This window comes from Pavona decussata, unplaced genomic scaffold (assembly GCF_977016875.1).
Source record: "Pavona decussata unplaced genomic scaffold, jaPavDecu1.1 SCAFFOLD_64, whole genome shotgun sequence".
Taxonomy (NCBI): Eukaryota; Metazoa; Cnidaria; class Anthozoa; order Scleractinia; family Agariciidae; genus Pavona; species Pavona decussata.
The window spans coordinates 2,070,841-2,093,009 of NW_028145484.1; the positions used below are offsets into that span (position 1 = coordinate 2,070,841).

The 22,169-nt window shown below is 40.6% G+C and overlaps 2 protein-coding genes across 2 annotated transcripts; both read right to left on the bottom strand.

Moving 5' to 3' along the window:
- Window positions 1-866: 866 nt before the first annotated feature.
- On the bottom strand, window positions 867-12,085 carry LOC146478394 (uncharacterized). Its single transcript, XM_085111725.1, has 7 exons — window positions 11,820-12,085; window positions 7,872-8,558; window positions 6,595-6,769; window positions 5,690-5,793; window positions 3,888-3,969; window positions 1,764-1,909; window positions 867-1,467 (listed from the first exon to the last, which is right to left on the bottom strand). Exons 1-7 carry the CDS (start codon window positions 11,925-11,927, stop codon window positions 1,180-1,182), a joined length of 1,590 nt encoding a protein of 529 aa, XP_084967851.1. The 5' UTR covers window positions 11,928-12,085; the 3' UTR covers window positions 867-1,179.
- Window positions 12,086-13,041: 956 nt separating this feature from the next.
- On the bottom strand, window positions 13,042-21,578 carry LOC146478395 (uncharacterized). Its single transcript, XM_085111904.1, has 7 exons — window positions 21,326-21,578; window positions 19,274-19,971; window positions 17,868-18,040; window positions 17,156-17,262; window positions 16,517-16,598; window positions 14,433-14,578; window positions 13,042-14,087 (listed from the first exon to the last, which is right to left on the bottom strand). The coding sequence occupies exons 1-7, from the start codon at window positions 21,431-21,433 to the stop codon at window positions 13,812-13,814; spliced, it is 1,590 nt and encodes a 529-aa protein (XP_084968030.1). The 5' UTR covers window positions 21,434-21,578; the 3' UTR covers window positions 13,042-13,811.
- Window positions 21,579-22,169: the final 591 nt, after the last annotated feature.

The following is a 22,169-nucleotide window of genomic DNA, read 5'->3' on the forward strand; positions in this document are numbered from 1 at the left end:
TCCGCGCGTATTATATGTAAAACCATCGAATAAGATATATTTATTTTTGTGAGAGAAGTAACTAGATAATTTCATGGGCGCAAAAACTAATGCATATTCAGACAGTATGCACATGAGCAATACATCACTACATTGAGCCGACCATGATTTACTAACAGGTGTATCATGACAGTTCTCGATCTATCTTTCTTGACAGCAAGATCAAGAACTGCTAAGCAGTAATGTATGCGATGTAACTAGATATTCAGCAACAGTGATGTTTGGCTTTCTGTAATTCCCTCAAAAAGAAAAAGAATTAAAAACGAGCAGGGGAATGTTTTGAGAAGCGAAGCCAAACATGAATCTCTGTTGTCCCAGTTCATCCTAAAAACCGCCGATTGGAATTTTCATTCCTAGAAGGTTTAAAAAGCTTCTAGGATAACTTACAACAATTCAAGGCGTGGCAACTGGTAAATGCGAGACGGCGAGGCTAGCGTTTATCCTCGCGAGCCCGAGACATTTTGACTTTTTAAATAGCTAGACTGAGACTTTAAAGTGTTTTAAATGCGAGCGCGAGACGTGCAGACTCTTGAAATAAAAATTCTTGCAGATCTAACAAAGGCCAACTTGCAAAGGAAAATTACTTCTAAGAAAGCTGTTTTGAATGCCGAGCTTTGCCTAGTTCCTTGGCCTCTCTCTATCTTTCGTCTCTGTACTGTCAATTCATTTCGGACCACGTGGTCCCAGAGAAAAAGCCGTGAAGGCTTTACAGGAACTGGGTAAAGCGATGCTCAGTGCAGTAAGTAGCCAATTAAAAATATGAATTTTTGACGGGTTGCACGCTTGGATAAAATCATCGAGCATTGAAACACAACGAAACAGAACAGTAAGGTGTACCAAATCACCCAGTTTTATTTAATTTTTAAAAATCTTGTTTGTAAATTAGTGATCGTAGAGAAATCATTTGCTGTGGATGATCTCTTAGATACAACACAGCAATCAACTGTACTCAACGATACAGATATGTTTCTTTTTTTATAACATACCTTTTGAAGGTTTTATAGTTTGAAATCTTTCACATAAATATGTGGTAATCTTTAAAAACAATATGTGGTACAATTCAGCGAGATCAACCCTGATATTATGAAATGCTGCCTTGAGGACCACAGACAATCCCCGAACGTAGAGGTGTACATGTTACTAAAGATGACTCTTTTGCTTCTCCTTTTCTCGGAGAAGGCGACGTAGTATTTTCCCACTGGGAGATTTTGGAATCTGATCAACAAATTCCACTCCACCTCTCAGCTTTTTCTGTGATTGCACTTTCTTGGCCACGAATTCTTTGATTTCTTCTGCCGTCACGTTTCCACGACGGACCACGAAAGCCTTCGGCAGCTCTCCGGCCTCAAGATCGGGAACACCGATGACTGCCACGTCGTCGATTTTCGGGTGAGTAATCAATAACGCTTCGAGTTCGGCAGGAGGAACCTGGAAAGACGGAAGGAGAAGCAAGCAGAAAAGAAGAATTTACGAGAAGAGAAAAGACAAGTTGGAAAAGTTTTAATTTAGTTGTACAGTCAACTCTCGCCTTGCGGACACAAAATTGTTTACAAACCATTTCCATCCTAGCCATCTGCAGCAAAAGATGAAAGATACTAGTTTCTGTGCACTTTCTGTTAACAAAACTGGACCACTATTTTAACGTCTTGGTCGATAGAAATACAATAAGGTTTTAAGCCACTCCCAGTGACACTAAAAATAGATGACACTGCCTCTGATGTTACCTGAAATCCCTTATACTTGATAAGTTCTTTCAAACGACCAACAATAAAGAAATATTCATCTTCGTCGTAGTGTGCAATGTCTCCCGTATGAAGCCAGCCTTCACGATCAATTGTCTGCGCTGTGGCTTCTGGGTTGTCTAAGTAACCTAAAATGGTGTTTATAGAAAGTTTCTATCAATAGAGGGATTAGGTAGTACTAGCAAGCCCGACAAACGTCAGTTTGACTTGCAAAACGTAAAGATTTTTTGTTCGTAAGTTTTACGTCTCCGACTTAAAAGTTTGACAAGCGCGACAGAAGTTCCTTTCTCTGTCTGCTCGGGGAGAAAACAGTTTTCTAAGCATCAACTGAAGCGACCGCGAGATAATTAATGTGGTTTCTGGCGACGCTTTGGGAGTTACGGTTAAGGGAACAGCTAGATATTATCATAGTTCGCCTTCTTAAACTTTTTTTCTTCATATCTGTGTTAAGCTGGCAGCCAACTAGTTATTTTGCAATGTAATATTAGACGTCACCCAAAGAAAAGAGTCTCTCTGGCATTATAGAACTTTAGCAACGACGACGGCAAAGGCAGCAAAAACGTCACTATTAAAATGAATTCGCGTTTTCTCAAACGTCACGGCGATTCGGCCAACTCGCTGTAAATGTCGAATGTAGGTGAAATTTCCTGGAGTTGAATTTGCACCCAAGTTTAGAAAGAGAAAGAAAAATTCGTCGTAGTGTGTTTACGTCCTCCACGAAACTCCCTATCAGGAAATTTCACGCACTAAACGTGCAGTGACGGCAAAGAAATGTACCAAAAAGTGTGATGCACGCGCAGAGTTATTGTTTTAATGATTATAAAAGCCTATTGCTTATTTGACGTTCTCGTTGCCGGCGCCATACGTCGTTGCTGACGTTCCCTATTAAAACGGGCAAACGACAGACGACAAACGTGCAGTGAAAACGGCGGGAAAGTGATGATTACGTGGGGTTTTCATTGTAAACGTGATTCTTAACCTGCCTAATAAGGAAGAGTAAAGGTAGCCTGCATAGCAAGCGTTTCCGTGCTGTTTCCGAGCAAGGACCGCACGAAAATGGCGCGAGTAAGCGTTTCATTTCTCGCGCGGCCAAAGCCGAGAATCTCGTTCCTCGGTCTTTCTTTGCTCCGAAACAGTACGGAAACACTTGCTACGCAGGCTAGAGTAAAGGAGGTGGTCCTTGCTGGTGGTATTCCCTGGTATTACAGAGGCTAAGGTCACGTTTATTCTGTTAAACACAGGTAATTTTTCTGTTAGCGTGTGGAATCATGAAAAAAAGTTTAACTGCACCAAGCGTTTCAGTATCAGTGACCGACAACGTTACACAGCGCATCTCAACTCAAGGGTAAAAATAAAGTATATAACAACAACAATGCAATATAAATAGGCCATTTCCGAGTTACTGTGAACCTCACTATGAAAGCGAGGCTAGTGCAAAACATAGGAAAATTAGTTTGGTTTGTATATGAATGAAAACTAATTTTCATAACAAAAACTTTGCACTTAGCCTCGCCTTCATAATGAGGTTCACAGCAACTCGGAAATGGTCTGTTATACCATCACAATCACCGTTACCGCACGGCAAAATCAATGAGTTTTCATATATTAACAAGTTTAACAAGCGAAGAGAAGTATAGAGTAGCTGAAAAGATGCAAGTTTTCCAAATTGTGATCTTACATGGCTATTGGTATCAAAGGCGGTGGGAAAATGATTTTTCCAATTTACCGCAACATGTCGCATACGCCGCCCATTTTGGTACACAATTTTGGAAAATTAAATAGAAGAAATGCCCTCGCTGTTATTTAAGCAACTTAAGCTGTTGGGAAAAGAAAGCCTGAAAAAAAAATCAGGCTTGAACGGGATTCGAACCCATGACCTCTGACCTCTACCAACTGAGCTATCAAGCCAAATGGGAGGTGGTCGACATATTGTGAGATATATATTCACTATTCGTAATTGTATTAGAAAATCTTAATTCTTCAAACACCATGCTATGGAGAAATTTTAAAGACCGCTCACTCGAAAGCAAAGAATTTGAACTTTAAAGTGTCAGAACCACATGGAAAACCCTCCTTTCCATTCCACCGGTGATTCGTTTCTCTCACCTTTCATTACTGTTGGCCCCCTTATACACATTTCTCCGTCTTGGTTTGGCCCCAGGGTTCTACCAGTATCAAGATCGATAATCTGAAAACAAATAATCAAAAGTAAGTGATATGTAATAATAACAAACTTATGCATTATTCAGGTTAACAAAAGAAAACGTATCCTAACCCTAGCCCTAACCCCGTAAAATCAGCACATAAAGCGGTTTTGAATTGATTGTCGAAAATAATAGGCGTTTGCACTACTGCGCGCTGTGATTGGTTGGTAAAACTCGCGCCACTTTCTCAACCAATGAAATGCAAAGGCAAAAGTAATCGTGACTTGTTCGCACTTGCTTTCCCGCCCTTTGCGCCGCTCACGTCTATCTCCTTCGAGTTCTGATTGGTTCCTTGCGCTGTTTACGCCTTTTCTGAATGGTCAGAGCAATTACTTTGGTATTGTTTTTACGAAAGTCAATAGAGAACCGCTCTACAATGCGCCCATATCGTGTTCTGCAAATAAATAAATAAATAAATAAATAAATAAATAAATAAATAAATAAATAAATAAAAGACAAAATCCTGTCGAGGGAACTTTCAAGACCGCGGTGTTATTTGACGGTATTCTTCAAACCATTGTGTTACGTGAAGATTAAACAGAATAAGAATAAATGAGTTCGAACAGCAGCAGCAGCAGATTTAATTATTAATTTCGAGCATTACAATCACGTTAATCCAGGAATCTAAATTTCATCCACACACGCTTGGAGCTAAAATGTATAATCTACCATGGATTAACTTTGCTGAAACAAAATATGAAGCAGCGTGGACAAGTTTAACAGTCTCAGATTGAAAGAAACTGAAAAAGTGGCCTTTTAATAAAAAAAAAAAGGAGTATCGGCTTTCGATATACCAGTTCAGTACATTGTTATGTCGAAGTAGTAATGTAAATCCACAGGTACTGCAATGCGCATGCCGTTTAATGGTCTTTTCCATTGGTTGTTAGTAGAATGGATACTCCAAAACAAGTTTGGACACCTTATAATGTTTATACAACAGAAATCTTCTTTCAAACTTCACAGTAAAAAAAGTTAAAATCAAAATAGTGTACGCCTGGTCATTTGCTTCATAACTGCTATCTATATACACTAGACCAACGAGGGCTAGTTGAGGGAAAATTATGGTAAATTTTAACTTATTTCAGAGAGCTAGCCATGACAACAAATGACAGCTAACCGTTCAAATCAGTGCTTAGGCCTAAAAAGTGCAGATCTGTGCTAATCTCGTACGACATTCCCGAACCAAATGAGATCTTGATGCGAGATTAGATCTGTGCTAAACCTCCAAAACGGTTGTTCTGTCTCTGCCTAAATGGAGCTCTTTTCTCTCAGTTTTCTGCCTAACAAATGGGCTTCCGTTCTCGTCTATGTCAGGGCTATCACGATTAAGGATACTATATTGTGTAAACACCATAAGGTGTCTTGCCATGTTTTGGTGTGTCCATTCTAGGATCAATCCGTTGGGTTTCAAGAACAACCCGTTATTGTTGCAGAATATTGAAAATATAAGGATTGAAGCAGAATCCAGGACCTACCGTTTTGTACAAAATCTTTACGATATGTGTTTTTTTACCAGCACCTTATCACCCCCACCCCCCACCCCTCCCAAAAAGAGACAAAAAATTTGCCTCTTAAACTGTATCACCCACGAAAATGGATCAGGAGTGCAGCCAACGAGCATAGCCACGTGGCTAACAACAGCCAGAGCTCAGCTGGGTTTCCGTAACATGAACTGGGCCCAGCATTCAAGTTATTCACACATACCTTGCATTCCAAGTTTGGTAGCAGAACACCCACTGATCCAGGGACTATTTTGCCATCAGGAGCTATGTTGTGAGAAGCTCCACTCAATTCGGTCATTCCAAACCCTAAGGGAGTTTGCAAAACAGCTCGATGTAAATTCAAGATGTAGTTTAGCCTCCAAATTGAACCAGTTCCGTTTCGAGGGATGCTAAGCCAGCCCAGAAGCCCAATCACCGGAGCATATAACTCCTATATCTTCGTCTAACGGTGTTTTTATAGACCTATTTATTTTAGCTTGAAGTTCCCACAAATTCAGCCTCCAACGGGAGCCTAAGGGTGCGTTTCATTAAGAAAATCCGAATAAGGATTTCTGATCCAAGATCACTCGGATCATGGTGTATTAAAGGCACCAACAAATCCACTCAGGGTAAGGATTCGTCGGTTCCTTTGATGCACCATGATCCGAGTGATCTTGGATCAAAACTCCGGATTCGGATTTTCCCAAAGATACACATCCTTAATAACCATGTCTCATGCTTTGCATAATTCTCGTGTGAACCAGTATTTACATTGTCGCGGGAAATAGCATTTCCATGAGTATCTAAAAATAGACAGATCTTGAAACACCGTGACATAGGCTGGCATAGGAGCTGTACGCCCAAGTAATGCGCTCCTGGCCCGCCCCAATCAGTCACTTTATTTCTTACAAATTAGCGATGAACCTCGCACGCGGAACCCAAAGGACGATACCTGAAGGTGAACACTACCTAGCGTTTGAATAGCCAATCAAAGCGTGTGAAAAACACTATTCATTGGAATAGTATATACTAAACACTGACATTGTTGCTTTCGCGGCGCAAATTTTGCTTTCAAAACGTGTCTACCAGTCTACCAAACTTTTTCTCCCGCAAATACCCTGTCCTAACCTTGTCTAACTGTGTCCACGTTGGGTATCCTCCTAGCTACGCCTCTTTCCAGTTCCTGAGAGAGAGCAGCGGCACCTGAGGAGATAGACTTGAGACTGGACAAGTCGAACTTGTCTACCAGAGGATGCTTTGCCAAAAATAACACCAGGGGAGGGACCAGAGGAGCATTTGTCACCTGGGGAAGAAATGGGAAAACATAACCTCTAATCAAAAACATCATCCGATTAAGGTTTTTTTTTTTTTAGACTTTTTTCAAGGTTCGCTAAGCGGACTGGCTTGGTCAAATGCAAGTAAACATCTATTTTTGTGATGAGCGACTGACTTTATGAAAACAAAAAAAAAACGTAACATTCACGTGCACTTGATTGATTGCTGTATATCGTAAAAGAAATCTTCTCCAGGTGACTTAGGAAACAAAGAATCTTTGTCATTCCCGTAACTAGGACAAAAAGGTTTTCAGAGTCGTTTATCATTCGCAGCTGTAATGATGCACAGTATGCTTAATCCGATTTTTTTAAAAAAAATATTAATTATTTTTAATTAAAAAACTGTCGTTAGATGATTTACACTTTTATTGTACTTTTATTAGCTTATCGATCTATTGTAATTATTCAGAAAATGCTTCTAAAAGTTACGCAATTCAGTGTTTTTTCTGCAAAGTAATTTCAATAAAACCAGTCTCTCTTTCTGCCTGTCTGTCTACTTTTATTCTGTAAACTACGTAAAATGCTTTTAAATCTGTTACTACGTAAAGTTTTTGCATATCTGTATTTGTAAGTTCTTGTTACTTTTCTAAAGTGCTCCTGTATTCGTCTTGTCCCGCCTCGATAAGTTTTGTAACTATTTTCGGGACAATTCTGTCTGTCTATATGACGTCTCAGTTTATCCAGTAAATCTTGAACTTCCAAGCCATGAAAGCTTGTCATTCCGTGTTCTCTAGCATTGCACTGAGTCCACCAGAATTGTAAAGAATTGAGGATAGGGAGTGTCCTGAAATATGGCTTAGAGATAAAATAAAGGCGCCCCTATCGCAAATTCTGGGACGGATTTCTTCAGCCGGTAGTCGCACTTCCTCAGCCATTACTTTAGCTTCCAGCGGAGGATATTGCATGCTACAGCAATAGAAGCCGTCCTCGCAAACGCTCTTTTGGCTCCTCACGCAATGCGTGTGGAGGAAAGGTTGCGTGACGAGCCAAAAGAGCGTCTGCGAGGGCGGCTTCTATTGCTGTAGTATGCAATATCCTGCGCTGTAACACCCGTCTACTAAGTGGACTGACCTTGTAGTCTTGAATAGCTCGAAGAAACGTGTTTGGTTCGAAGCGCGAGAGCAGGACAATCTTACTTCCAACATGCAGCCGTCCTGCCATTATTATTGCTAAGCCGTAAATGTGGTAGAGGGGTAACACATTTAAAACTACCCCTACATCCTCAAGTGGTGGACCATCTTTAAAAAGGATACGCACTTCCGCTATCAGATTGTAGTGCGTCAGCATAACACCTTTAGAAACACCTGTCGTCCCACTTGAGAATGGTAAAGCAACTACATCCTTCTTTGGGTCGATTTTCACATCGTCTGAGAATGCGGCTCCATCTTCGGATAGAAGAGAAGAAATTGACTCACAGTCTTGCGCTTGTCCAATCACAAATACGGAACGCATTCCTTTCAACACGCCTGCACTGAAAGCCTTCTCCGCAAGCGAAGGAGTGGTAACAAGATATTTTGCACGGGAGAGTTGTAGGTAGCGAGCAAGGTCCTCGTGTGAAGACTTAGGGTTGACTGTCGCGATTATTCCACCTATGATCGCGGCGCCGAAGAAGATGATCGGATATTCTATGACATTTGGAAGATACATGGCCATGACGTCACCCTGTTTAAAGCCTCTTCTGGCCAGGCCATAACTAAAACGGTGTGTTTGGTCTTTAAGCTGAGCGAAGGTGAAAAATCGCCCGGACCCAGCGTCGATCTATAGGAGACAAAAAAGAAATAATATCCTCACAATGTAAGCTCAGTTCTGGGCAGCAGGGATGGCGCAGAGGTGAGAGCACTCTTCTCCCTCCAATGTGGCCGGGGTTCGATTACGAGACTCGGCGTCATACGTGGGTTGAGTTTTGTTGTTGGTTCTCGTCCTCTCTCCGAGAGGTTTTTTCTGGGTACTTCGGTTTTCATCTCTCGTTAAAAACCAACATTTCCAAATTTCAATTCGATCTGGAGAGTGTCTCCAATTAGCGGCTCTGCGCTAAATGGTTTGAGACTTAAATATAGTGCAAAACAGGCCCCTGGGGGGGGGGAGAGGTGCCTTTAATCTTTAATTGGTATACTTCTGAAACAGTAAAAAATAAAATACTATACTAGAAGTTTCAATAGGTAAATAATTCAGAAAGAAAACAGTAAATACTGTACTAAAAGGATATAAGCTAAAATTCACATAAACATATATACATCAATCGTTTCTACATTTCTGAAATAGAAGTTGCCAGATTGAAAACATGTGAAAAGCACTTGAGACACAAAAGTGTATTGCAAACCATGCTGTGATTTTTGGTAGAGCTACTTCATTGAATAAAGAGACTGCGTCTCCAGATGGTGGTTTTTACTAAGCAATCAGACACTGGAAATTTTTGAACAGGCCCAGTTAAGAAAACATTATCCCAAAACGCCATTCATATAGTAAAGAAATAATTGAGAAAACTGTTGAGATTGCCTTCATGCAAATATGTAAAAAATATTGTTTATGTGCCATTTAATTTCAGCAGCTGAGTAAAACACAGCTATACAAGAATTAAAAGAGTTTAAAGCTTAATATTTATGGGTTCATTCAAACTCCACAGTCTGTATGGAGCTTGAAATTCAGTTATTCATTGTGTTATACAATTGAGCCAGTTTTACTTTTTCCTGGTTACTTTTCCTTTTTATCAATGCACACCCTGTTAAAGAAACATTGTGCCATAATCATTGGAATTGCCAATAATTTCAGATAATCGTGTCAGTTCAGATTCTCGTTTCTAGCACTCCTCAGCTGTCCTTTTGGATGGTAGGATTTAAAGGAGCAGACTGTCACCTAATTTTAGTGTCACTTTGAATAGCCAAAAGATATATATTTTGTACCTGTAGAAACATACAAAAAAAAATGGTTCGGTCTTGTTAACATTACATCCTTACTGTAAAATCAATCATGTTTATTTTGCCCTGGTATGGCTATCTGTTAACCCTTTAAGCCTTAACAGTATTCAGCATCAAATTCCTCCTTGTAATATCAATGCTTATTCAACCCCTGAGGTCAGGAGATTTGAGGATATGATCACCCAAAGTGAATTTTCATGATATTTAATTAATTTCTCCATGGTACTACTATAAGAAAAGTATGGGGACAAGATAGGAGAATTTGCTCCTCTTTGATATTAGGGTTTAAAGGTTTAAACAGTTTCTTGTTGTTTCATTATTATACAGGTACATATCTATACAGAGATTATGAAAAGAAAAGTTATTTCAAGGATTTCTGGTATATTTCAACCTGAATGTGCAGTTCCAGAAAATATCCATACTCCACCCATGGAAGGTTTTTTGTTTTGCACCCCTCCTCTCCCCAGGAAATTCCAGTTTAGCTTCATACTTTGCTTCCAAAATTTTGGCTTTTAAGACCCCCACCCCCCTAGGAATTTCTGATGACCTTCCTCAGGGTGGGTATTCAGGGATGTCTGAATTGCCCCACAGTGCGTCTTCAAATATGGAGAAAATGACTTCCCCTGCCAGCAATAATAAAACGCCTTACAGAGGCGTCACATCAAGGGCAGGCCAGGTTCAGTGGGGGGGGGGGGGGGGGGCGTCAATTAAACAGTACCTAAAACAACGCTAAACATTTCAGATTTCCTTGTCAGAAAGTCCAGTCTACAACAAATAGCAAACTTCGTCAATATTATTATCCGGGAGATTACAGACATAAATCTGGAGACCGGGAGATACGGTTCAAAATCTGGAGACTCCTGGATTATCCGGGAGAGTTGACGGGCCTGGTATTGATTTTTTTTCTGGAACTGCACATTATGGGACTAAAGTAGGGTTAGTGTGACTGAATCTCAGTTTAGTCAGGATATCACTGCATAATGTCTTCTACTGACAGTTGTGCCTTAAAGGCACTGTTACAGTGAGTTTGTTGTGTTTTGATCAAAACTGCTCAACTATTTAACAAAAAACCTTTCCTCTAACACAAAATTGCCCTTAGAGATCTGGGAGGACGATATTGAAGTGATCTCTTGGAGGAAAAACAAAGTGTAATTAGTTCTTCAGTGACTTCTCTAACATGCACAGCTGAAAGATTAGAACTTAATAAAATCGCCATCAATTTCCACCCTAGCCATCCACAGCCAAATTAGATAAATACTTAAATTCCTGATCACTCCTATTAAGCTTATTTAACAATAGGCCTTATCACGGTTTTCAACGCCATATTGACGAGTAGGCAAACAGGCTTGAAATAACAGTGTTTGTTGTTTGTATGTTTGTATGGAAATCCGAACTTTCCATACATTTCCCCGTATTTTTTTCCCACGAACTATTTTTAGTAGCAGTTCACAGCTGGTTCGCTATACAGACAAATGTATGGAAAGTTCAAAACATGACTGGACGCTTTCTGGCACAGCTACATCCCTCCAATCCCTAGTGCCAAAAGTCTCCAATTCGTGAATTTTTCAGAAGCGATGTTTTATGAAAATTATTTGACATCGGATTTCCATACAAACACTGTTATTTCAAACCTTTTTGCCTACTCGTCAAAATGGCGTCGAAAACCGTGATAAGGCCTATTATTTCATGAGCGCGCACTGGATATCAGATGATAGATAGCCAGTGAGGCACATAGCGCCAAGTTGGCTGTAATCATCACATATCCAACAAGCGTGAGTGCAATCATTGTTTTATTAAAACAATCAAGAAATCTTATTTTCTAGATCTTGCTGATTTTGCTTTTAATTGCAGGAACAACCAGAAGACAATTTGATAGTTGCTATTTCTCAGGCCTGGTACAATGGCTCATATACCATGACCGCTAAAGCCAATTCCTGGAATTGCACTATACGATGATTCGTTTTTTAATGATATTAAAATATTATATATGAAAGAAGATCTGATCGCGTGGCCTCGAGCATATACAAAACGCCGATACAGAACAAGGCAAGACAACACAGTCAAATGATACGGTACAACAAAATAAGGAGCTATGCTTACGTACAATAGCTTGTCTGTCTCCATACTCATCAAAGTTTTGGAAAACGAACTGAGTCAATGATAAATTGTCGGGGATGTTTATGTCAGGCCATTTGCTTCGAATGGTTGTCATGTCTGTCTTGAAAATTGCGAGCCCTCTTTTGGACAAGCTGTAAAGTGCATCCGAGGCGGCTTCGTTGACTTGGTTTTTACGTTGAATCTATTTTTTTCAGGGAACTAAGGTGCATTTGATTTGAGGATATACTCGATTTACGCCGTGACCGCTGGTACATCGCCCAAAGCTCGAGCTTGGGTAGCCTGTGGACCACTCATACGCGCGTTGAATCATGGAGCCAAAAGCTTGGGGGAAAGTCACGCAATCCACTGACGTACTCTGTGCAGAGGGAAACATGGGGGTCGACCAATTGAGCTGAATTTCATAGAAACTTCAATGAACCTATCATTTTTGCGTCAGTTCAGTTGTCCTGTGTCTTCGATTTCCACGTCTTCCTCTGCATATATCCCCGCTTTACTAGCTCACCCCTGGATGAATCGCAGCCCAGTTCTACGCAGGAATTTTTAACAGGCATAGAACTGGGACCAAGTAGACTTGTCAGACTGGTTGGACAATTCGAATTGAATCGGAACGGAAACAGGGATAACATGCAGAAGAAAAAGCGAAACTCAAAGATACAGGACAACAGATCAAGCGGGAAAGATTTCTGCACAGTCCGAACATAATTATACATGCGCCACTGTCATATTTCACGATAGTCTCCTGAGCCGTTCGTAGTGTCGTCATGCAACGCTCCTCCCCACTAAGAATGGCTGCGCAGTAGACTAATTACACGACGGACCAGGAAATCCTTCGGCAGCTCTTAGGCTTCAATATGGAGAACACCGATGACTGCAACGTCATCGGAGTAATCAACTAGATGCAACAATCACACATTGCTGAACACCATTTAAAAACAAACCACAGAATCGACTGGGATTCTGCCAAGTGCGTTACCTACAGTACAAATTACTATCAACGGCTCACTCTGAAAGGCTGGTTTACTAACTCAGAACAAACGCCACCCAACCGTTGCCTAAAACAACCTGCACCTTACAAACGACTTATTGACATCAACAAAAATCTTAGACGACAAAGAGCATAAACTACACCTCTTGCTTCCCCCAAGACATACCCCTAAGTACAACTTTAGGCAAAGCCGAATGTTTGATCTTAGTTATAAGACTAATCGTACAAAGAATAGTTTTATTAACTTTCAGTGTAATTTAATTAACAACAATAAGAATGTATATTAGGTTGTATATCTTATAAATATTTTTAGTATCTCTAGCATTTTTTTAAGCTTTTTTTCCCCTTAGTATATACAGTTATTGTACGTAATTTAGCCAATGGCTACCATGTACATACTAATAAAATACCTATCTCAGTATTTATCTATCTCACAAAACAGACAAACAATAGGCAATTTTACCAACAACAGACCAACCGTTTGACTAACAAAACACGGATCAAAACGCACCAATCACTTTTCAGTCTTTATAGCCAATACCATCACAGCTTACTGACAAACGATCAGTAACCTCTCGACTTTCTTGACCAATCAGGTCAACAGCCAGCGACATTTATACCATCTACTGACGTTCCACAATTTACTTGGCTCTGAAGATGACTTCCGCTCAGGTTGTCGAAACGTCAGTCAATGTCACCTCAAACGAGAGTCGTTCTCAAGACTACGGATGATCATAATTTACGTACATATGAAAATAATTTTATTAACCAAATAAAAAAAATGTCTCGTTTGAATAAACCGAGTACGTTGCTGTTACCAAGCTATAAACAATGTTACCCAAAATTTCTTCGATACCAGAATTCAACGATACTAGGTCGAGGTCCTAACCATGCTAACGATACTAATTGGCATCACAGTCTACCATTTCTGAGCACTTAGCCACGCTGGCTACCAATGCCTACATAGACAATCTCAAAAAGCCACGAATTTTACTAAGGACATGCTTTTCTGTTGAGAAGGCGACGAAGTATTTTTCCACTGGGAGATTTTGGTATTTGGTCAACGAATTCCACCCCACCCCTCAGCTTTTTATGTGGTGAGACTTTCGTGGCCACGAATTCTTTGATTTCTTCTGCCGTCACGTTTCCACGACGGACCACGAAAGCCTTCGGCAGCTCTCCGGCTTCAACATCGGGTACACCGACCACTGCCACGTCATCGACGTTCGGGTGAGTAATCAATACCTCTTCGAGCTCGGCGGGAGGAACCTGGAAAGTAAGCACGAACAAATTACGAGCAATGCCAAAGAAAGATTTTGATGACAATGGGCTACTGTCCGGCCGGCTCCGTACAGCATAGCGTACTTGTGGCAATGGGCGAGGTGGAACTACGGTTGAGTCTGTGAAAATCAAAGGGTGTGACCACACAAATGACAGCAGAGGAGCATTTTCCTCAACAGATTCCTGTGGTATTGTTCATCTTCTTTGATTTCTTCTAAACGAAAACATTAGAAACTTTTTAATTTAGTTGCACTTTAGGTTACGGTTAAGAGTATTTGATCAAAGAGGCAAATGTAAAATGGAAAGAGAAAAATATGTTTGGCTGGTTGTTACCTGAAATCCCTTATACTTGATAAGTTCTTTCAGTCGACCAACAATAAAAAAATATTCATCTTCGTCGTAGTGTGCGATGTCTCCTGTATGAAGCCAGCCTTCACTATCAATTGTCTGCGCGGTGGCTTCTGGGTTGTCTAAGTAACCTGAAAAACTGAATGCTGTTAATAGAATGTTTCCATCATATTCCATCAGCAAAAAGATTTTATTTTCGTGTTCTATAGGTAACTCGGTAAACGTAAATTCGCCCCCAGAGTAAAACGTGAAGGTTTCCTTCGTAAGCTTCACTCCAACTCAGTAAAAAATGATTTCCCTGTGAGATAGTAGCTCTCTTTTTCTTTCTAAAATAGCTTCCTTAGAATCAGCTAAAGCGGTGACTTGTTTAATGTGGTTTTCTTGAGATGTTTTGGCGTTACTCCATAAAGTGACAGCCAAACATCAGTTCATCTTCTTGGTCTTTTGTCTTTAACTCTTCTGTCTGTTAGCGTATAAAAGCTGACCCATTGCATAAAATAGAAAACGAAAGACCGCACACGTAAAAATGGCGGGAAATTTGCGATCACGTGATTGGTTATTTTCGCCGTAAACATTATGTTTAACAAATAGATTCCATTTTGCCGTGCGTCTGTACTCTGATAACGCACGGATGACGTCAAAACGTGGTGAGAACAAAGAAGTACGCTACGAGCCGCAGGCGAGTGGCGTGACTGATGTTCTCACCACGTTTTGACGTCCTCTGTGCGTTATCAGAGTACAGACCCACGGCAAAATGGAATCTATTTGTTTTATACAATAACCAAGACATTTCAACACATTTCGAGCGAGCATCGCGTTGACTGAGCTGAGTCAAAAACTTTCCAGCAAACTAAGTTTTAGACTACTACACACATGCAATTGTGATCTTCTAAATTAGAGTATAATCCGAAAGAATTTCACTAACAATATTTTCAAAACTAACCTTTATCCCAGAAGGAAATCCTGACCCCAAAATATTACAGCACGTAAGTCGCTTCGATTCACTGCGATTTGTAATCGATTACTCGCCATTACCGGATTTCTATCAGCGACATATTTCGACAAATATTTGTTTCCTTTTCACGTCACAACAAAGTTCTAGCTTTTTTGTCCTGGTTGAGATCACTCTCAACGGTCTTTGTCCAATTTTTTTTTTATTGGGCAGTTTTCCTTTCCTGCGAAAATTTGCCGTGTTTGTCAGCTACTCGCAAAAACTTTGTTGACCAGTTACTCTGGCTGGACTCTAGACTCTGATCACGTGCTCCGGTCACACCACTCGATGACGTCAATCGTGCGTCTATACTCTAATCACACACTCCTCTAGACCAATGAAAACGCGAGTTTTACACAGTTCATTGTATAATTCAGAGTAACATGCCAGATCACAAAGACTATCCTCCCTTCCCCTTATTCATGAGTCCGGTGGTGGGAAGTCTCGAATGGACTGATGGCACTGTCATAAGCTCCTTTAAGTCCGATCTCAATCCCCTCCCTCTCCCCATCTCGTTTAATAGGGAGGTGTCCATGTTCGCCGAATTTTCTGACGTCATCTTTAATCACTAAATCCATTAAATTTGTAACTTTCCTAAAAGGAATTGTTCAGATAATGTTCAAATTTCAATGCTGAGCCCAGCTGCTATCCCTCGCGATTCCCACCTTGCAACCCTTCAGAATAGCTTATTCCCTCCCCAGCTCGTTCAATCTTGTACCCAGAGTCCTCAGGCTCTTTGGCCGGCGGTTGGTCTCCAGGAGAGACTCTGGAGAATTCAAAAAATTTAAATTTTTTTATTGGCTGCCTCGTAGCAGTTTGCATTGTTTCACTGCAGAAATCCTGCGGTAATAAAATTCCAGTACCCCAGAGTCTCTCCTGGCGACCAACCGCTGGCCAAAGAGCCTGAGGACTCTGGGTACGAGATTGCAGCTCGTTTATGCACCTCTGTAATTCAAGCCATGGCTTTGAGTGAATAAGACCACCAGCCAGTATGAGTACTGTGGACTGTTTGCATTCCAAGGTGATTCAAAAGATCGATTGTATTCATTCTTCCATCTACGCATTTTCTTTCTCTCACCTTTCATTACTGTTGGTCCCCTTATACACATTTCTCCGCCTTCGTTTGGTCCCAGGGTTCTACCAGTATCAAGATCGATAATCTGTAAAGGAAGGAAAAACATCAAACGAAAGCAAACGATACGTAAACCCAGTGTTAGTTGTTAGAGCAGATCAGCAAAGGGGGGCTGGGATCTCAGTCAGTTATCAGTTAAATTTTCGGCCATTTCTTAGCTATCAGTTAAAATTTATATTTCTGGCCCTTTTTCTCAGCTATCAGTTCCCCGTTCTCGGTGATTGCACTTAAAGAAGGCAGCATTTCTCAGCCGACAGTTAAGAGTTTCGCTAATTCTTCCTATCCAATTCCAGTTGCTGTTTTCCACTGGATAAGATGCTATTCCATTGTAGATGAACTATATCATGCAGCTCACATTTTGTTACATAGAAACTGATACAGTGAAATATTGAGAAAACATTACTACAACCCTCTATTTGGCCTTTGTCAATACGGTATCTCAGGCACATATATGGGAAGGAGAGAGAAGTCAGCTTAAGCAGGGAACATGAAGCGCGATTAAGAGAAAGAAAGGGGAGATCATATCCGTTTCCCCTTCCTCTCTCCGCTTCTAATGTGCGTGTCATATAGGCTATTTCCATATACCTTACATTCCAAGTTTGGTAACAGAACACCTATAGAACCAAGAATATCTTTGCCATCAGGAGGACCTGGCACGTGGGAAGCTCCACTCAATTCTGTCATTCCAAAACCTAGAGAAATTAACAAAGGAACAGCACGCAGCTTAATAATGGCAGAAGCACACCAAATGCGCGCATATGTGGTTGGAAGGCTTTTCGTTGTGATCGCGACGTGAAAACCTAGAAGTATCGTCGGGACTATTCCTCGTGCTTTCCGACCTTGTTACAGTCAACTGCCTTTATTGCGGACACCCTCGGGACCGCGAGTTAGTGTCCTTAATAGCGAGAGTCCGTAATAGCGAGAATTTATTTCAGTCAAATGTCTGTACTCTATTTTTGCCGGGGATTTAGCTGCTGTCCGTATTATCGGGGTGTCCGTAATAGCGAGGTGTCCGCAAGGCGAGAGTTGACTGTATATATTTCGCTCCCGAAAGACACAAGATTGTCCTTGCTCGCGTGGGACTAATAACTGACTCTTAACAGCCTGAAGTGTTTCCTTTCGGGGAAAGGGCGCGCAAGGAAGCGAGTGGAGCGCGAGGGATTTTCAGGTGACGTTAAAACTCTTTTAAATGTCTTCCCGCCAATTGATTCATCCGCGCTGCTGGTATCATATATTGCTTCCTGCAAAACGTGCGGGAACATCTGCAACAGTTTTTCTTCATTTAGCCGGTCCTGACCTTGTCTAACGTTTCCCACGCTGGGTATCCTCTTAGCTACACCTGTAGCAAGCTCTTGAGGGAGAGGGGCAGCACCTGAGGAGATGGACTTGAGACTTGACAAGTCGAACTTGTCTACCAGCGGATGCTTGACCAAAAATAACACCAGGGGAGGGACCAGAGGAGCGTTTGTCACTTGTAAAAGAAGAAGAAGAAGAAGAAGAAGAAGAAGAAGAAGAAGAAGAAGAAGAAGAAGAAGAAGAAGAAGGAGGAGGAGGAGGAGGAGGAGGAGGAGGAGGAGGAGGAGGAAGAGGAGGAGGAGGAGGAGAAGAAGAAGAAGAAGAAGGAGAAACGAAAAACAAAAATAAAAAGTCTGAGTCAAGATAACCTAAGGTAGCATCCCGCTTGACTGGCTTTGGTGATAAGCAGGAACAAAAAACAACAACAACTGGTGCTGTCAGGAGCCGTTTGGTGCTGTTCATGTGGTACTACAGTAAGCTGGGTACAGGAATCGACGGTTTAACTTGTGCCTGGTATTGGAGGATTATGTCAGCGGACCTGGTGCACAAGTTTGTAAGGTTCAGGAGCTAGCTTGGACAAATGTAACTAAACGTTTATTATTTACTTATATTATTATTATTATTATTATTATTATTATTATTATTATTATTATTATTATTATTATTATTATTTTGCAGTGTAAAATGTAGGAATGCTAATCATGAACCACACCACGGGGCGCACAGCGTAGCCTATGTGGCCTTAGAGGAGCTAAACTGCTCTATTAAAACTATTCCGTACTTAAAATTAATTAAATCTAACCCTAAATAACTTGGTGATAAATGTTGAAAAAAAAATACTAATAAATGAGAAATTATATAAATGGAAAGGCCTACTTCATTTATCGAATCAAAACCACTCCCAAAACACGCGCCTAAAATGTCACTACTGGGTTCCAACGATTACTATTACTATCATCATTATTATTATCATCATTATCATTATCATAATCATTATCATTATCATTATCATTATAATTATCATTATTATTATCATTATAATGATCATGATCATGATCATGATCATTATCATTATCATTATCATTATTGATTTGCTACTACGCACGAATTTAACGGTCACTTCACTGGCTCTTTCCGATTGTGCAAGCTTGTGATTCCATGTTCCCTGTCATTCCACTGAGTACAAGTGGACTCATTTCTCTAGGATTTCAAGGGGTGGGGTGTCCTCTGAAATATGGCTTAAAGACTAGTTACGGGTTTCAAGGATCTGGAATGGAAAATGCTCTACCAAGTATTCTGCGGCGTATTACCCCCTCTCTACCAAACCCCTCCATCCTTCCCGAAGTCACACCTCCCCTGACTGAGGCATACAATATCCCTCGGGTACCCTCTCTCCCAATTACACTGACCTTGTAGTCTTGAATAGCTCGAAGAAACGCGTTTGGCTCGAAGCGCGAGAGCAGGACAATCTTACTTCCAATATGCAGCCGTCCTGCCATTATTACTGTTAAGCCGTAAATGTGGTAGAGCGGTAACACACTTAGAACCCCTCCTGCGTCTCGCTCGGGTCGTGCATCATTTCCAAAGAGGACACGTATTTGCGCTATCAGATTGTAGTGCGTCAGCATAACACCTTTAGAAACACCAGTCGTCCCACTTGAGAATGGCAAAGCCACTACATCCTTCTTTGGGTAGATTTTCACAAAGTCTAGATAGGTGGATGCGGCTCCGTCTTCGAATAGAAGAGAAGAAATTGACTCACAGTCTTCTGCTTGTCCAATCACAAACACGGAACGCATTTCTTTCAACACGCCTGCACTGAAAGCCTTCTTCGCAAGCGAAGGAGTGGTAACAAGATATTTTGCACGGGAGAGTTTAAGGTAGCGAGCAAGGTCCTCGTGTGAAGACTTAGGGTTGACTGTCGTGATTATTCCACCTATGATCGCGGCGCCGAAGAAGATGATCGGATATTCTATGACATTTGGAAGATACATGGCCATGACGTCACCCTGTTTAAAGCCTCTTCTGGCCAGGCCATAACTAAAACGGTATGTTTGGTCCTTAAGCTGACTGAAGGTGAAAAATCGCCCGGACTCGGCGTCGATCTGTTATGGTAAAAAACGTTGAAAATAAAGACGATGATGATGATAATGATGATGGTGGCTTAAGAGTAAGTTTAGTGGAAATGACAAAGTTTTTTCAGTGGAAAAACAGAAACTTATTGTTTTTTCGTTGTTGTTGTTGTTGTTGTTGATGTTGTTTTTTTGTTCGTAATTTCATTAACTCAGTTTTGAACAAAGGCAACACAAACCCAAACAACCCAAAAAGAATTGACCACGGCAAAAGGAACTCTCCATGTACATCTCATTCCGCATTTGGTTCGAATTAGGGCACGAACTTTGTTTAACTCCTTCCTAAGAGGATTTTCCTAGATTTTCAGCGCGTTTAATTTACCAGTTTTTAAAGCATCAAACGAGGGGAAAATTGAACGCGTTTGTCAGTCTCTATGTACAGGAGTTAAATTTTCGTCTGGATAATGTTTGAAGTCCCTTCTCGGCCTTTTTCGTTGTAATTTCCAGTGTATTCATTGTAGTTTTTATAATTTCCACGTGCATTTCGTTCACGAAGGCTCGATTTCCTTAAGGTTTGAGTGCACTTCTGAGTCGTATACATTAACAATTGTAATGTTTGAAGATGTCACGTAACCCAACTTCAGCCCATTTGCTTTGCAAAGAAATCGACGATCATTTGCAAGAAAGCATGAATTTCGAAACCTTTTGGTCGACTTTTAAAGTACTTGGAGTATTCTTACTCGTTTATTTTCATGCCAAACAATAAGAAACATCACTACTCTCTTAAGCCCACACTACCTCATTTGTCTTACATATTATCCGATTTCATATCAAGACGACGGGAAACTTGCAGCTGAACTAGGCCTATACGGAATTCCGTCCGACAGAAACCCGTTTAATATGAATTTAAGACGGTTTTCCGCCGGTCTATTAAAGACGAGTATCTCCTCTGATTTTTCCGCCGTTTTAGAAGGGAAAATGTTTTTTTGTGACGGGAAACTCGTCCTACACCGAATTCAAATCAGACGAGTGTTCCGTCTCCGAAGACGAATTCCTGTCTGAGTCCGTTCAGATATGAATAGGAAATTAAATAAACGTGAGCTTCTTTGCTCAAAAAGGCACAAATTGTTCCGTTTTTTCGCCACAGCATGATATTATTGTTAAAAAGTATTCTGAACATAAGTACAATTCCTAATTTTTGGCATCATAGATGAAAGACGATCTGTGTTAGACAAGAACTGAAAATATATAACGTGACCTCGTATGCAAAATTCAACAATAATCAATAACACGGTCCAGCTTTCATCAGACTATAAAATGTCGATATAGCTGGCACATTCAAATGTTGAGGTAAAACAAAGAACGAATTAAATTGTGTCTTACGTACAATAGCTTGTCTGTCTCCATACTCATCAAAGTTCTGGAAAATGAACTGAGTCAATGACAAATTGTCGGGGATGTTAATATCTGGCCATTTGCTTCGAATGGTACTCATGTTCTATTTAAAACTTGTGAGCTCTCTTGTAAAAGCGCAGTATCATTGCACGAGGTGACTACGTTGTTCAAGGAAAATTTGGAGCACTCTGATCTGAACATAAAAGAGATTGACTTGAACCGGGCTTGAGAAATTTACGAACAAACTGACTGCTTCCTGTATCCTCGCGTTGAATCATGGAACCGAAAGATCCGGGGACTCTTGTCACGTAAGATCACCGAATTTTATGTCTCCGAAAGTCACGTTTCACTCACCAGCGGTCTTATAAAGAACAATAAACGAAAAACTTTGATATTCAGCAATTAAGATGAAGCTGAGAAGCTAGAAACTAAGAGAGTGTCATAATAGACCTTAATAAAATGCCGCCATTGATTTTATGACTTCCGGTGAAAAAAAGCATCCCAAAATTTATTGTTCTGAATTTATGAGATTTTAGAAATATGCGTGGCATTCCTCTTCCTCGTGTGATTGGTCAGGGTATTTACTTTGCTTTGAGTGCGGTTTAATTTTCGACACTCTATTATAAAAATTATTTTTTGCCTTCCACCCAAGATAAGTGGGATATACAAACAAAATAAAAAGCGCGCGGAAGGATTTGATGCGAGTTGCTTTTTTGCCATTTTCTGGTGAAGTTTTCAGGTTGATTTCATAGGATGCTTTAGCTGACAATTTTAATTGCAGATAGTTTTAGAAATTAAATTTTATTCCCAAATTTACCAGTTGTTGTTGGTTTTAA